The sequence below is a fragment of the Parasteatoda tepidariorum genome, chromosome 8 (assembly GCF_043381705.1).
Source record: "Parasteatoda tepidariorum isolate YZ-2023 chromosome 8, CAS_Ptep_4.0, whole genome shotgun sequence".
NCBI lineage: Eukaryota > Metazoa > Arthropoda > Arachnida > Araneae > Theridiidae > Parasteatoda > Parasteatoda tepidariorum.
Genome location: NC_092211.1, coordinates 46,734,300 through 46,752,045, shown reverse-complemented (window position 1 = coordinate 46,752,045; position 17,746 = coordinate 46,734,300). Strand labels below are relative to the sequence as shown.

General features: G+C 25.7%; 1 protein-coding gene across 2 annotated transcripts in view; it reads right to left on the bottom strand.

The window, feature by feature from the left end:
• The window catches only part of LOC107443056 (cell adhesion molecule Dscam1), a 207,621-nt gene that overhangs the window by 78,170 nt on the left and 111,705 nt on the right, over positions 1-17,746 (bottom strand). For both annotated transcript variants that reach the window (XR_001583949.3, XM_016056799.3), the window contains exons 6-7: positions 7,206-7,393; positions 281-547 (exon numbers count right to left, since the gene is read on the bottom strand). Coding sequence is in view for 1 of the 2 variants with exons in the window: in XM_016056799.3 (XP_015912285.1) it covers positions 281-547; positions 7,206-7,393 (455 nt within the window). In the remaining variant the exon portion in view is untranslated. The remainder of the gene's footprint in view (positions 1-280; positions 548-7,205; positions 7,394-17,746) is intronic.

Here is a 17,746-nt window from a genome sequence, read left to right as displayed (position 1 = left end):
ACCACCTCAAGTTTTTTGTAAAGAATAGTCTTCTATTTTTTTTTTTTTTTTGCTTCCTCAACTTTATGGAACAAATCTCCAAACATTTCAAGTCAATGCGTAGGCCAGACATGCGCTTTACTAGATTTAAAATGTTTGCACATAAGTGTGGGTCAAATTCCACATCCATGTTTGACTATCAATTTCTAGTAAATCCAAATAGATGGCGGATTTTCTTGGTTAAATTAATATCTATATAGGTGTACTATCAGTTTACATAATGTTTTGGTTTTAAACATACCTCCCAAAACAAGTTGAGCTGCATCTTGTACAGATTCTTTGTCATTATAAACAAAACATTGATACATCCCCCGATCTTCTCTTTCAACAGGACTTATTCTCAGCTCTTCTCTGGAAACAGATATTCGACGTGATGACAAAACAGGAACCATATCTTTTCTCCAACTAATAATGTGTACCGGATGCCCGGAAACATTACACGTAAATATTGCAGTTTTACCGACATCCACAGTTTGAGATGGAGGAAGTGCCCGGACTTGAAGTCTGTCTAATTAGAAAGATAGATAATTAGAAATCATGTATTTTACATAATCTGATAAGTGTTAAAAAAATAACTAATATTGATTTAGAGGTAAGACTTGTAAAACATCAGAAGCAGCATCACCCAACAGATTTCTAACACCAAAAAGATATAACAAAAAATCGACCCTGCTTTTCAAAGTAATCAAACTGATTCTAATTTCAAAATGTCACCGTTTTTTTATAACTTCAGCTTTAAAAATGTAGCAATATTTTAAAAAATTGCCAATTCAAATTTATATAAACCATATTTCATGAAAAAAGCATGTATGAAAACTAGTTTCTAGTAATGATAATGCATACACTGTAAAAAATTCGGTACAAAATTACGATGAAATATACTGGCTCCTGAGTAGTGGAACGAAAAATCTGATATACCACAATTTTCAAAGTAATAATTACCTTGGAATTACTAAAGCACTCAAATTAAATAAATATTACTTAAAAAAGTACAGTATAATATTTTACGATAAAAGCAACTTTGCGGAGGATACACCCAAAGTGCTAGTATACTTTATACCGTTGCTGGATCCGATTGTTCTTACAGTGTACGGATGATTCCTTGCATATGGTTTCGAAAATGCATATTGTTTTTTCTCTCTATAATATTTGATACATGGTCATTTTATTAATAGATTATATCAATCCTGTAGAAAAGTAGCTCAATGTTTAGTAAAAACATTTTACGAAATTTTACATCTTCTTAAGAAAAACTAAAATGCAAAACTATTTATCATTAATAATGAGGAAGATTTTTGCAATATTATTCAGAAATAATACAATTATTTTTACTACAGTAAATGAAATTAACGCAATTTAATTCCAGTTTCAATCAAGAGTAATTGAAATGTATTTTATATTTAAATTATGTAAGATAATTGCAATAAGTATGTTTCTATTTTCAATTTTTTAGCATTTTTTCAAAACTTCTTTACTACGTGTTCGTATTTCGGAAAAATAAGTCTGAATTTTTTTTTGTTCTTCAGGCAATCTAATAATCTTCTACGCTTTGAACAAACATGAAAAGCTTAAACTGAAATAAAACCCCGTGTACTTTTGGATAATTCATGCACTGTTTCGAATATTACTATTTTCCTCGTTCGAAGGCTCTGAAATTTAAAATTCATTGAAAACGTCCTTTGATTCTAAGCCATTCTAAATATTGATTACTCAATAAATTTTCAAGTACATTTTGAGATACTGAAAGAGGAATTTCCCTGTTCTTTACAGACCATTTCATTCTTGAATTGTGAAGTGCTTCTACATGCTGTTAAGTTAGATTTTTTTTTACTTCAAATGTTTGTGAAAAAATGTTTGGCTATAAAATAGTGATACAAGATACGTGATTGAAAAAAAATGTAATGCTTTAAAAAGAAGATAGAATTGCTCTTTTGATATGGAAGTTAACAGTCATTTATCACAATTTATCATGCAATCTGACAGAGTTCGATAAAAACCTTTTGGACAATAAAGCTTGATTTTTTAAAGTTATAGTTGATAAAAAATAATTCTCATGGCTCTTTTTTTAAAGATTATTTCTACGAAGTTTTTAAACATTTAAATTTTAGTTTTTCTGATCTTAAACAAAATAAATATGTTAGGATCTTTACGACTTGGTTTATAAAGTAATTCGATATTGGTGGTTTTTATTAATTTTAATTCACAGGTTGTCTATTCCAAAATGGTTTTATTTGTGAGACTTCAATATTTTGTTAAAGCAGCTGTTTTTCTTAAAAGAAAAATAATAGTTTCTGTATTTTAAAATTTAAAACACTAATGTACAATATCTGCCATATCGGATGGCCAGCAGAAATTACTATATTGCCTCTAAAATAATTCAAACATCTTGCAAATATATATTTCGTTTTATTAGGAAATATTTCTAACAATCCCAGAAATGGTTTTAAATATATAATATTTTTTTTTATCTAAAACGTAATTGACTTTCAGTTCTGTATGAATTCAGTTATTCTACTCTTTTTATCAGACAAGAGAAAGATTTGATAGAAAATGTAAAGTCAATAAAGCCAGATTTAATTTTTTTTATGTTCCATAAAACTCATTATGAAACAGTGAAAGTCATCATTTTAGTCTAATTTTCCGTTAGTAAATGTCTGCTCCCCGTTATCTAAATTAATAACTCGCAATTTGGTATTAAACTACAAGATTTAATATTTATAAGAAAATATCATGATTAAAATTGTAGACGACTGACAAAACAAAGTTTACAAAAGCTTTAATTTTTATTTAGTCCAACAAAATATTAAATATTTAGAAAAATTTAAATATTGTAATTTTCGATAGAAATTTTAAAATTTAAGTATATGGTGTTTTTTAAAATGTATAAGAACAGAACATGTTAAATGTATTTATTGTACATGCTAAATGTACATGTTAAATGCACAATATATTTTAGTAAGTTTGACTGTATTTACATCAAAATTTTATTTACATTCTGACTGTATTTACATTCTTTCGAATGTAAACTTCTCTTTGTTGGTTTCATAGTCTTTCTTTTAAGTAATGAATTTATAAAAAAAAAATATTATAAAATTCATTTGAAGAAAAACAACGAAAAAAGTATTCTTTTATTCAAAAAGAGCCCACAACTGCTGAAACTTTGTAATGACAATAATAAAATAATTCTTATGAGTTTTTATTATAATATGTTTAGTCTCATATTTTATGACTTAATTATTTTTGTTTCACTTATTTTTATTTTACTTATGTTTTAATTTGTTGAGAAATCTATAAGTAAATAATTGTTCGAAAGCGAAATTCATTTCGTATTCAAACCAGTTTATTTCAATTCTTAAATCAGTTGAAAACTAGTTTGTTATAAAAAAAAAGCTTAATTTGTCTTTTACTGATAGAAAAGTTTAAACACAAACAAAGTTCTAATGTTCTTTTGCCCTAAGAGTTAATGGTTCCAAACCTGGTTAAACAACAGAATAAGCAACCCTTAAAAGCATAATAATATCATTATTCATTCAAGTTACCAAAGATCATTAGTCTCCGTGGGTCACACGCTATTAACTTGAGTTCTGGTTTGGAACAAGAGTTTAAATCCCTAACAAATCCCCTTTTATAGAGTAACAAAAAAGAAAAACCTTCATAAGCCTTTTCAATAGCAAACGATTTAAGAAGAAAACTTTCTATAAAGTGTGGTCTATGGGGTCTTCTTTTGAATTAACTTTACTCACGCACCATCGAGGAAAATCGTCTACAGCGTGGAAGAATTCATAGACATATTCATATATGAATGATCGGCGTCCTCCTCTATGTCGAGGATTTTAAGCAAAATGATCGATTTTTAAGTTTTCGCCAAAAACTTTTGCATTATTCATATCAACCTTTCTCCCGATCTGTTAATGCAAAATAGATGGTGATGGATAGGTTCTGTATAGTTTCTGGCATGGAAGATTTTATTCTAAAAATCCCAGAAATATTCATAGATAAGCCAAGCCACAAAGAAACATTAAATATTCTTCCTTTTAATAGTTTTATCTTTGAACCCTCAGAAAACGAATATTCAATATTTCAAAAAATATATTCAGTAGTGGAAAAATTAAGTTAAATTTATGATATAAGTATAAAAAAAATTAACAAAAAATTACACATAATCTGGGGTTAAGAGAAACATAAAAATCGAAAATTTATTTTAAAACAGCTTGGCGTGCTTTGCAAGCATATGATCTGTCTATTGATTAATGACAACGAAAATAACGCGTAAATTGGACGTTTTGAAAATTATATTTTGTGGGAAAAAATCAATTTAATTTGTAAAGTCGTGTAAAATTTTTTGAGAAATTATATATTTAAAAAAATTAAGTGGAGCAGATAAATTTAAAAAGGATTTAAAACATATTAAGTACTCTATATTATTTCACAAGACTTGGAAAATATTTTTCCTTTTTGTATATCTTTTCATTAATTATATAAAAATTTTTAAGTTTATTAAAATGCACTCATTGGTAAGAAATTAGATTAAACTTATAATGAAAAATAAGACTTTTTTTTCTAAAAACCATACATCTATTCTGGGGCTTAAAGTAATAGAAACCTTTTGGATTTTTTTTTACAAAAATTAAACAATTCTTTGTCCTTCACAAATTTGTTAGATGTAGCTATTTATTAGCAATTACAATGTTGTAGCACTTATAAATTATTAATTTTGAATAATTCGAAGTGTCTGAATTTTCCATTTTACAATAAGGAAATGAAATCATAAAAATTGCAGTGGAACAGCACAAATAATTATTGTTTTAAAATTAGCAATTATTTTATGTCGCATTAGAAAGCTATAAAAGGAAAAATAAGAAAATTTTGTAACTGGCTACAGGCAAGATGTCGTATTTTTAACCTTAGCCACTTTTAAAAACATGTTGCAACTTTTTCCCAAAATTTAAAATTTTAAGGATTAAAAAAAGTGTTGACATTATTAAGGCAAGGCATTTCTTTTAAACACTAAATAAGGAAATTAGCCTAAATATTTGATTTTTAATTCAAATGTCATTATAAAAAGTTGGAAAAGATCATTTTTCATAGTTTTCAAATTTTGCAGTATTACTTATGGTAGTATTTTAACATCTCAATAATTAGCATTATTTTCAGGAAAAATAATAACATCATAAAACTGTTACATACTATTGTAAATATTAGCACATGATTTGAAATAAAAGTTACAAAAGAAAATTTTCTTAGCAGTTTTCTCTAGGTTATAGGTATAACTCACATTTTTGCTTTGGGTGGGCAAAACGGGTGAGCAATTTATCGAGGGAGTTTGTTACTTGCAGTTTTAAACAAATACGGCGATAGGCGAGCATATAGTTTCTTTGTGCAACAATCTAACTAACTCAATTCGACAAAGCTAAAAAAAAGGAATTTCTAGAAACTTATGACTTTGTGAAAGTTGTGAAGCGTTACAAACTTCAGAAAAATTGGCAAAATGAGCAAAAATAATTCCCATTCTGGAAATCATTATATATCATCCTATTTGATGAAATAGTTCCACGCTAAAATCTTAAGCATTGAAAAGATTTAGTTTCTCAGGAAGGTTTTTATAATTGTGAACTATTAAAGCTTCCATAATGGCGTATTGTATTCAACATGTAGACTTTTTGTCTCAATTGATGATAATACATAATAATAGCTTTTTGATCCTGAACTAAAATGTTTAAAAAATATGCAATGTAGTTGTAGCTTTGTTAGTTCGTGGGATTTCTCTATAATTCAGACTCATTATAATAGTTTATAAAAGTATTTTTGTTCATAAGGAATGAAAAAGTTCTTAAGATGTAAAAATATATTCGTTGGGGTATTTCTTTGCGAAAAAGGAACTTCAAGGAATGTTCAATAAACTACTTTTCTCGTTTTATTTTCCTAATTATATTAAACTGTTCAAAAATTATTTATTTCTAAGTTCATCAGTCAACAGAAATTTAATCCAAATTTAATAGTCTTTTTCCCCATCAATTAATAAAATTTTAACGACAAGAGTTGTTTATTGAATTTAATTAGTTTTCCTTGCTGTAAAATGCAAATTAGAATCTTTCACAGACATTTACTCTTCTTCGGATGGTAGGTCAAGTTAGTTATTTCTAAGCCAAATCATATCTCGAATAGAAACAATTGAAAATTGCGTAAACAATTATGAGGAGTAAGAAAAAAACAGAACAAGAAAATTTTCTTTGCAGTAAAATAAAAAATAGCAACCCCTTGTAGCATCGTACAGCGTCGGACCAGTCAGGCGCGTAAATGAGAAACTGTGTGCTGCATCGAAGTATCACTCTCAAATCTCTATTATTTTGTGAGCTCATATCATTTTGTGCTCTCATTATATATTATAATAAACTTTTCTTTTAAGCTTTTAAGATCTCAAAAAGATAGGAGAAGTCAAGTAAGGTTGTATAGTTATTTTAAGGTTTAACTCCTTTAGTGTTAAGCGTATCTCTAATGCTTCGCATATCTCTAGTGCTCAGCCTACTTAGAGTTCTAGCATTAAAGTTCAACTCAAAATGTGGTAAATATTACAAATATTACAAGGCTAATTTCGAAAATGATGAAAAAATTTAAAAATAGAGTAATTTTAAGAATATTATAAAATACTCATAATGATTCCATAGTTATTTAAAAAAAAATAATTATAATTTGTATATAGTGTCATTTTGACGAAACAAGTCGAAATTGTATCGCCACTGGAAAGCAAGGTTTTATTATCATTCATTATAAAAAGTTGCCTTGTGGCTCATCATGACCGTTAATTCTGCTCTATAGAAGATTATGCATTAAGAGATATAAATCTAAGTAGTCCCCAAAAGTTTCCTTATTATATGCTTTCAGCAGAGTTTATTGCAAAACCGAAACCATTATCTTATCCTTTATGTCATTTATTTGTTTGATGTTTCCATTAAAAGCAAAGACTTTAGTGAAATCTTGATACCTTCACAAACTGTGTCTTTGTAAAATCCATATTCTTTGTATTAAAACAAGAAGTTTCCACGTTAACACCTTCATTTAGATTAAATGCTGTTTTTGATTTCTGTTAAAAACTAATATACTTACTAATATTCTTATTCTAAAAATTAATATACAAAGGCTTTATTATTATTTAATTAATTTCGTACCTCTTATTAAAAGGTCTGTCTCAGCTCTCTCCTGTCCATTTGTATTGTTCACAATGCAGACATATTTACCACCATCTTGAATATTAGCTTTTCGAATTAAAAGCGTACCATTGAGTTCAGTAATCCTTTGATTGGATGTATCAATTCTTTTTATTACATGTGAAGGACCATCGCGTAGTCTGTACCACCTATAAGAATAATATCAATGTTAGATGTTCAGTTTATATTAATTGAGATGTGAACAATTATTAGTTTAAATATCTAAGCTTTTGTTGCCTTTCATAAACATTTGAAAGGATAAATAGCTGCCATTCTAAGAAAAAAGTTAGTGAATTTGAGCAACGAAGCTTTGTATTTCGTCCGTTGATTATAGGAATTGAAGAACCTGATTTGCCTTAAATGCTTGTCGTCAAGTTTTAAACTTACAATATATATAAAACCATTAATTTAAGCATATAACCATAACTTTAAATAATTCGCGCCATAAGATTTGCACTGTTTCTGTTTTAATTTGCGTCCATCATATATATATATATTTCAAGATTGTTCGTTTGACGCAAATTACCAAATACAGTTGCTAGTGTTTTCAAATCCGAAATTGTTCACTGAACTCCGATTGCCAAATATTGTGGGTACTGTTTTCAAATCCCAAAAATACTTATAGACAGTCACTTAGCAATTATTCAAGGAGAAATGCGAGATTTCGAGTTAAAACGAAATTGAAAAAAAGGAAGAATTCATAGGTAAATAATATCTTTCCGTGAGAAAATGTTTTTAAAACTATTTATTTTGAGTAGTTTTTCATTGAGCTTCAAGGCTTTCACTCTTTTATATTGATACAATATTGTTATCTTCCTTAATATGAAATTTCAATGTCAAAAAATAAAAATAGTGTCATTATACAACCAATATCATCATAAATTAAAGATTACATAGTTTAAAAAGTTTGGAGCCGTTTTGAATGGTTAAAACAATAGCGGTTTTCAAAATAATTTAAAGCTAAGACTCTTCCATTTCTGCCTAGCAGCTAGTGGTAGTCTGCCGACTAAAATATACATTTGATCTAATAGTATCAAGTTTTCCTATACAAGGGAACAGCCCGTTTTTTAACCCCCTGTAATTAGTGTAAACGATGATAAGATAAGATTAAAATTGTGCTTTCAAAAATAATTTTAATTTTTTAAGCATGAATTTAGATTTTTAACCTTATAAACATAAAATAGCTTTGACAAGAAAGTTTTCAAAGTTTGATACCCTTAATGATTCTTTTAACTAATTAATCAAGTTAATTTAAATTAGGATTTCATCTTCTTGAATGATATTATATTAAATTATATAATCTGAAATGCAAATTCAAACATTTGAAGGAAATTAATTCAATACCTTTTAATAAATAAGAATAAATAAATAATAATTTTTAAAATTTTATTTGTTGGAACTGTCCAGTCAATTTCAATAGTTTTTTGAAAACTATTACAATGCATCATAAAAGGAATAAATGCTTTGTAATAATTAGTTTTTTGTTAGAGGTCCTCTGTCAACAAGTTATTTTATTTGAACTCGATTTTGTAACAAAAATAATAATCTGAACTGGTCACTTATCATATCCCTTTAAACATTAAAGTCTTTCCTTCATTAGTATTTAGCTAAGTATGACTCATAAACGTGGATAATTTCATTCTCCTATTATGTCTTTTAGACATATAAGCATATTTTTTTAATTGTACATAAAATAATTATTACTTGTGCATATGTAAATGAAAACAGACCCATTGTGCATTTAGAAGTAATGAAAATATACGGATTTCAAAGAAATATGTTAATAATATATTTTCTGCAATTTCAAATTTCTCCAAATAAATTATTGCATACTTCTCCAAACATTAGTTTGATCTAAAAATATATTTTGATAAAGACTATTGAAGGAGGAATTTCGCTATAAATGAATCCATCTATTACAAAACTTATTATTTAAATTCTTCAAACACGTATTTTCACGAATCACTGATAATTAAAAGAGAAGTTATCTACAAACATTACTTATTTGAAGGTTCATTGATATGAAGATCTCTTTGAAGTGCATAGAATTGAGTATACAATGTCAAATGTTCATCTCTGTATCATTGATGGTTACTATTTACCTGCATTTCGCTTCAATATCCTTATCGGTTATATTGAAATTCCACAGCACTGAGCGGGTTGAGAATTACTGATTCAAAGGATCTAGACCTGGATATAAGCAGCTTAATTTGGTAGGCAGCTGACGGTATTGAGGGAGTTGTGTCTAGATTAAAGTGAATCTAAAAAGGAGGTGGTTGTGAAAACTAATCTAATATTGATTTGAAAGTTTACACTGATTTAAGCTGATATTCATTTATTCTTACTTCATAAAATGATATTAAAAATTTTGAAAATTAATGGAACACTTCACAAATTAAAATCAATTATTGAAATAATAAATTTTGAAATGATAAATTTAATGAATCTCTTTTAGTAAGGAACAGTAAAATAATTTTGAAATTTTTGGAAATAATTTGAAGGCTTAAAGGAAAAGAAGAGAGTAGAAAATCAAATATTTTATTACTTACAAAATTAATAATGTTGTTTAATCATTCAATTATATATATATCTTATTATATGCTTTNATTTATTTATATATATATATATATATTATATATATGCAAAGATGGGTAACTCGAGTAATTTTGATTGGTTCCATGCACGTAAAGTTCAGATTATCAAATCAAAAGGCTTACAGGGTGTTTGTTTTATGAGTTCACTGCACAGTCTGCAATTAAAAAGAATTGCAATCTGGTTAATCTAAATTCCACTTAAAGCTTGCCAATCCAAGTCAATTAAAACTTTATTCTTATTTTATTTTTATTACTTTTTGCGTTTATTCAAATATTATATTTATTACTTTTAAGTAAATAATATTTCCCATCGTAAAATTGAGCACTCAATACAAACTAACATACTTATTGATTGTCAAATAGTTCATTAGACATGCTTTTAAAAATATATACATAGTAGTCAGTAAGATAAGAGTTAGATAAATGATAGATTACCCTTCCTTTAGGATTAGTATTACCTAATTCCTTATTTATTTTCATTCTGATCATAAGCAGCAACTTATTTGCAATATATCTTGGTATTATTAAAAAAAAGACGATATATGAAACCTATATCTATGTACGTAATGCTTTACTACATAAGAGATATTAAATATAAGTCACAATAATTATTAATGTCTTTTTCATTCTAGTTATTATCTAACAAATTCCTATGTTTATTTATTTAAAAGCAGTTTTCAAATGTGAAGCTTTTATACTATTTTTTGTATATTAATATTATATTTATATATCTTCTATTTATATTAGTTTCACAGCAATATAAAAGAATACTTAAAACGTAGCATGAATAAAAGAAGAATCGTTTAAAATGAGGAACGTTATCATAAATGTAAATTGGTATTTTAAAGTGTGTATTGAAATCCATTATTAACATATTACTTAATAAATCATATTATTATTATTTCTAGCAACAATATGCAATACATTTAATTTAGCATTTTTCAGCACATTGTTGATATTAGTTCAAAATTAATTTTAATTCAATTTTACGTAATTGATTGATTAATTATATTGTGCACAAAGCCAACTGGAGGTCTTAAAAGACCTTTCTTCCTTTTTTCTTTATTAAAAAGAAATTAAATACACTGAAAGAGAATTTTTGTAAAAATGAGCATAATCCTTACTTAGAGGCGGAAAATAATAAATTAGCGTATTTGTAAACTAATAAAAAAAACTGTTTTCAACAAATCAATACAAATTTTTTTTTCTCAATTTATACAATTTGAATAAAACAAAAAACTACTTAAAATAAGAAGACTAAATTTGAATAAACGAAAAAAAATTTTTTTTCATTTATTTTTTTATAAATATTTAATAGTTTTAGAAACAATAAAGCAATTATAACAATTATTTAAAATATTCATAAGCAATTTCCATTAGCAAGTTTTGATATTATTAGTAAACTATTTAAGTATATTTAAAAAGAAATATGACATTTATATCATTACTTAAATTTAAAAATTCTAAATATGAAGTTAAAAATATTAAGATTTAGTCTTGAGCAGAAAACTAACCTATCTTAATCAAAGGATAGAAGCAAACGACCCGATGGAGAATTATCTTCAAAGATTTCCTTGAAATCATTTAAATGAGTAAAAAAATGAAAGCAATTTTAAGTGAAGTAAAGTAATAGAAGGAAAGTTAATTTCCGAGTAGCTTAATTATCCCCCCGGTTAACTCAGAGAGAAATTTTAGAAATAAGAGAAGAATTGAACGAGAAAAGCCTGAGCCTACTTTGAGAAGCATTTCCCGTAATTAACAGTTTTACATAAAATGAGTTTGAAGGTTTGGGTCGGTTGTATCTAATTTTATACTGGATCAAATAAAATTTAATCTATTGCTAAGGATAAGTTATGTAAAACTGTGCTGTAAGGAGGGAATATTGTCAGAGGTTTTATTTTTCAAAGTATGCATTTTTTTCTGATTACGTTATATTTTATCTTGCTAATATGAAACATTAGAATTTCTTTTTTAACTTATACAGTTTTACCAATTAACAATTTTGAGAATCTAATACTCAGTTTAACTCATTTATTTAAACATGCTCATAGTAGGAGTGGAAATTATTACATTATTTGAAATAATATAAACTAATGTTTAACTATTCTAAGCATATTTTTCTGCTTTTTATTTCGCGAATATTACTAGAATTTATTATTATATTATTATTATATAATGTTATTAAAAAATATTCCTGCAGTGATGTAAAAAGAAAGTTTAAGAAAATTTATTCAATCAGTATTTGTGAAACGAAATTGAAATTTTTAAAATATTTAATTTATAAAAAGGGTAAGATACATTTTTACCTTTATGGTTTTATACTACTATATTTTAATACTTTCTTAAATCGAGCTATTTTAGTTAAATAGTTGTTTTACGAAGAAGGTTTATATTTTCAGTATTTTATTTAGTACTTCTTTAAATTTAATTTTTGAGAATATAATTTCGCATAAGTCATATTAATAAAAATAATATAAGAATAAAATATCAGCATTTCTTTTGTAAACATATCTATTTATGAGGAAAAAAATATTGTAACTTACTGTTAAAATTGCATTAAATGCAAATTAATAAAAATGCAAACTAACCATACTAAGAATTTTAAAATTAAATTCTAATATAATAAGTAAGTTCTTATAGTAAGTAATAAATAAATAGGCAGAATCTTTGTGAAAAATGGCATTTTTTTACTAACAAATTACACATTTTAGGATTTTCCTCACACTCAAAAATAAGATACATAAGCAATGTTGTAGTTTCTGTAAATGCAATGGCTCATGGCGTAATGGTGTGAGATTTTAAAAAAACATTTATGCATTTTAACATAAAATTTTCTGTTATTTTTTCTTCAGTAATTTGTTGAAACGCTGCTCTCTTGTATAGATCTACATACATTTGCCACAGATATTGAAGTTTAAAGAAACACTATGGCAATTAGCCAAGATTTATCTGTTTTTCATAACAAAACGTTAAGCACAAAACGTATTAATTGTATTTACGGCAAAAATATTAATATTGTAGGATGGCATAATTAACACAATTGAAATGGTTTTTAAAATTATTTTTATAAATTGAACATTATTTTTTTCACAGTTTGTACCAAATTAACTTGCAGAGAGATTCTTCAGAATATTTCCATAAAACATATTCTATCAAATTCAATTAACCTTTGAGATACTCGAGATTCCTTATTTTGTCTATAAACATACTAGTTATACATAGCCTAGTATGAGTAAGGAATATTTTAAGCAATTATTTACAAGTTTCATAAACTAAATATACAGACATTGAAACATTTTAAACTGAAGTCAAAAATATCACAGAATGCATTGCCACAATATCATTTAATTTTATATTTTCACCATTACTGTTATCAGTATTTGAATATAAATCTCAATAAAATCTCTAAATGATATTAAGCTATTCTAGAAAATAAATAAAGCAATTAATATCAGGAAAATATTTATTTGTCTTTTTTTTCTATTTATTCTTATTTGGAAAAAGTAATTCAAAGTATTATTGATATCAAAAAACTATATGCGTATTTATCCGATAAATTTAATCTTAATAACTTGATGTTTTCAAATAGGGTGGTTAATTGGCTAAATTCAAAATTACTTTTAGTGCAATCTGAATTAAATTGAAATTTAATTTTATTATATCATGCTCCTTTTTAAAACAACTCCATTCCCATTTAAATGTTTTATACTGTAAAAATATTTTAAATAAATGATTATGTTGTTTTTTCAAAAATTTAAGATATAGCTTTTGGCAAAAAGAAAATTATAATTATTTTTGGAAGAAAAGTAAATGGATTTTTGTTATTAATGAATCTACGTAAGCGAAAAATATCGAGAATGTGATACTTAATGATTTTTTTATGGTTACTGTCATTATCTATGACCATTTTCCATGTCTGCATGCATAAGCATTGCGACATCAATTAATTTTTAATTACTTTGCTTCTTAATCTTATTCCATTCGAAAGGTTTTGCTCAGACTAAAAAACCAATATCAGGTTTTTTATTTTCAAAGAATGATATAAAAAATCTACCAAAGTAAATATTTTTCTAAATAGCAATTGCTAATTTTTCATTTGCAGTAAATTAATGGCTCTATATTTATTTTGAAAAATATGGAGTATACATTTTTAAAAAATGCAAACTGATATTTCAAAATGTATATTTTAAACTATGTAGTCTTAATAATAAAAGACATGTTAGAATATTTCTTAGCATATTTGTATTTCTTAAAAAAAATATGGAACTTAATATACATTACAAATCAAACGTAAAATTTAAAAATATTCATTTTTAGATTTCAAAAATATTATTATTTAAAAAAAAATTTCATGTAAAAAAACGTTAATGTTTTGCATAATTTGAATGATCCTGAATATTTCCTAAGCTATTCAGATAAATCTAGAGAGAAACATACTATGAAGGAAATATAGAGATGATATGTTTGGAATTTGAACATCAATATACAAACCGTAGTATTGCTGGATGCATTAAAAAGGCAATTACTGCTTACTAAGTTCGCAAGAGCAAAAGCAGCAAAAGAGCATTAGCGGTTATTAAACATTACTATAAAGACTTCTGTTAGTCTACTTATGCTTAAAAATCACTTGAGCTTGCATGCAAATGTATTTTGTATGAATTCATAAATTCCGCAAACGAAATTTAGACATTCAACAAACGAAATGTCTAAATTTCATGTGTGGATTTATTTCCTACAAAATATACAACTATTTTGCTAAATCTCCCTACGTGAAATGAATTACAAATTAATATTTTTAGAATCATAAATCAAAATAAAAAAATAAAAAAACTCAAAATTAAATCATTTTTCAAAAAGTATTTTTAGTGAATCGTAATGACCTCTAAAAAACTATAGAAATTACTGCACGAAAGAAAAAAAATCTGTTAAAATTTCGCTATTGTATGCCAATGACATTTCTGGTTAACAAAAACTACGATTCTAGCTTAGATGACCCAAACTATATGGTATTTTAACCATTCATTAGGTAATTTTTCTGTTTATATGGTAGCGGTTTACTGGAAATTCTGGTTTTAAATACGTTATTTTTTGTTATCAAATTTACCAATGGCGTATCAAAATACCAAAATTCACGAAATCCGTTTCCTGCAGGAAGTGGCTGTAGCTATTTCGCATCTTAGGCAAAATTTTTGCTCGGAGCATATACCAGGAAGTGGTTTCTTCAAAAACGAAGACAATTTTGAAAGATTTGAGTATCCATATTTATAGCGTAGATCTGTGATGATTTCATATTTTATGTATTATGTGTTCATTTTCAAACAAAAAGCCTATTTTAATCAAAATGATGTTTTTATATAATATTGAATTAAAATAACAAATCACATTTTATGTAAGCAAAACGAAGCAAAACATTTTTTAAGTTAAATAATTTTGCAAAAAAAAAATATATATTAGATGTAAAAATATAATTTAAAGTCAAAGAATGATATAAATATTTGCCTAAAAGATATAAAAAAGGAAAATTGAGCATAAAAGTTTTTATAAATGAATAAAAAAAAAGTGACGCTCTAGTAACAATTGATCAAACATTAAAAAAGTTCCTACAGATACAAGTAGTTTATCTATTCCTTCATCTCATCTTAGGGTTGATTTATTCAGTCTTCTTGATTCTAAAGAACAAGACAAGATACTTCAACTATTTCCTTTTATTCTTTCTTATTCTTCAGCTCCAAATACAAGACTGATTCTCCGTAAAAAGATATTTTTTGTGAGATAAAAGACATATTTATCTTTATTAATAGACGAAAAAGGAGCATTCAATGTCTCTATTGTTTATTCGGATTTCTGAAAAGGCTTAGCTCTTTGGTTTATCTGAAGGATAAAACGACTCTTTAATAACTCTTTGTGAGCAGATAAAAATTGTCCCTCGTTAAAAAGATACCAAATCAAATTCAACGAACGATATGGCTAAAGGAATCAGTTAAATAAAGAAGTTCTTATTTGAAATAAAATATGCTTCAGAAAGTTCTAGCAATTATTTTTAATTGCTGTTAAATTTTTTTAATCTTATTAATTTGATTCAGCAATGCATAAAATTTCTGTTTTAAATGTAATTAATAATTTTATAAACGTGAATAATCATACTCTCATGCTACATTTTCGATGCATATTTCAGATGCAATACATAAAATTCATTTTTTCTTCAACTATCATAAAAGTTATTCCAACATTCGATAACTTAACAGTTCTTCATAAAAAAAGATCGTAAATTATCGTAGTTCTCAAAAAGAGAATTAGTTGCAATAACTATTGGAAAAATTGAGATTTGTTTTAAAAATCTTATGGAAATGTAACTGTCCTTAATTAGTTTCTGAAATCTGCTAAAAAAGAAATCTGAGTAAATACATGTCCAATCAATTAAGAAAATAAATGCCAACATAAGATTATTTAAAAAAGAACTGAAATGGTAGTTCATGTTTTAAGTACAAAATTAAAGATGTATATATTGCTATAAGATTTTTTTAAAATTTTTACTTTATTTCTAAATTGATTGGAAAAATATGAATTTTTTTTAATTCCTTTTCTACTAATATTTTTCAACTTAACATTAATAACGTATTAAAAAATTTCACACTTTTTTTGTCATTTGCTGAACAACAATGCAAGCGTATTATGAAAAGAATTGCTAGAAAGCTGCATTGATTAAATTCAAAACATATATACAAGCAAATTTTTTTTTTTATTTATAAATTTATTCGATAAAGTTTATTTTATTTGAGATATTTTTAATGCTTTCATTCCTTTAAATACTGCAAATTCAAAAATTTTATTGAGTACTTTTTATATAAATTTTCTTTTTACTTAATGCCTGATCTTAATGTAAAAATTTAATGCACGAACATATTACAAAAATCTGTAATGTTTCCTGTAGAATACATATTTAAACATGTTTAGTAATTTCTCAGGAATTTTTCTCAATTTCGTATTCCTTTCTTTTCCGGACAGGCATAGTTTCATATAGAGATTATTATATGAAAAGAAATATTTAATTACTGATTAGTTGTGAAATGGCTATGCATTTAGCTTTCGCATAAAACCTCAAGTGTAGAAAAAATAATAATGTCAAAAATAAATAAAACTAACTATTTTAGAACTAAGAATAAAATTTCATAGGAAATCGATACCCTTATAACTTTTATTCATTTATTTTATGCTGATACAATATAAAATGTCATCTCACTGTGGAATTGATATTTGATGTGTGAACATGATATTCAATTTTTTTTCTTTTATCGAACGAAATAAAATACTCAATGAAAAATAGAAAAATATATGTATATCACATACATGAAAATATTTTATTTGTGTATCTAAAATTTTAAAAATAATTAAATTCCAGTGGTAGAAGGATTTATGCTAAAACAAAGTATGCTAAAATTCTCATGCTGCATGATTCTGAGCATAATAATGCTCTATTCCAATTAACAATTTCTATCACTATACAAAGGAAATAACTATCGAAACGCGTAATCATTTTATCCAACGAAGAAACGCGTTTTAATTACCAGTTACACTTCACATTAGAATGTTGTTATAAATTTTCCTCTTATCAAAAAAAAAGAAATATATACCTTTAGAAGCACTTACCGAATTGAGGAATATTAGATAGATTGTCCTGCTTTACTTTAGCAACGTACTCAAAACAATTTTCCCCTTTCTTGCATACTAAAGTTCGATTAAAAGATTATATGAAAACCCTTTTGCCCAATATGTAACCTTGTTAAAAATATAAAATTTAAAGGCATATATTGAGAGTACTGTATTTTAATATATAAGTATTGAAAACAAAGCAATGAGAGATAGAGTTCCTCGCATATATATATATATATATATATATATATCTATATA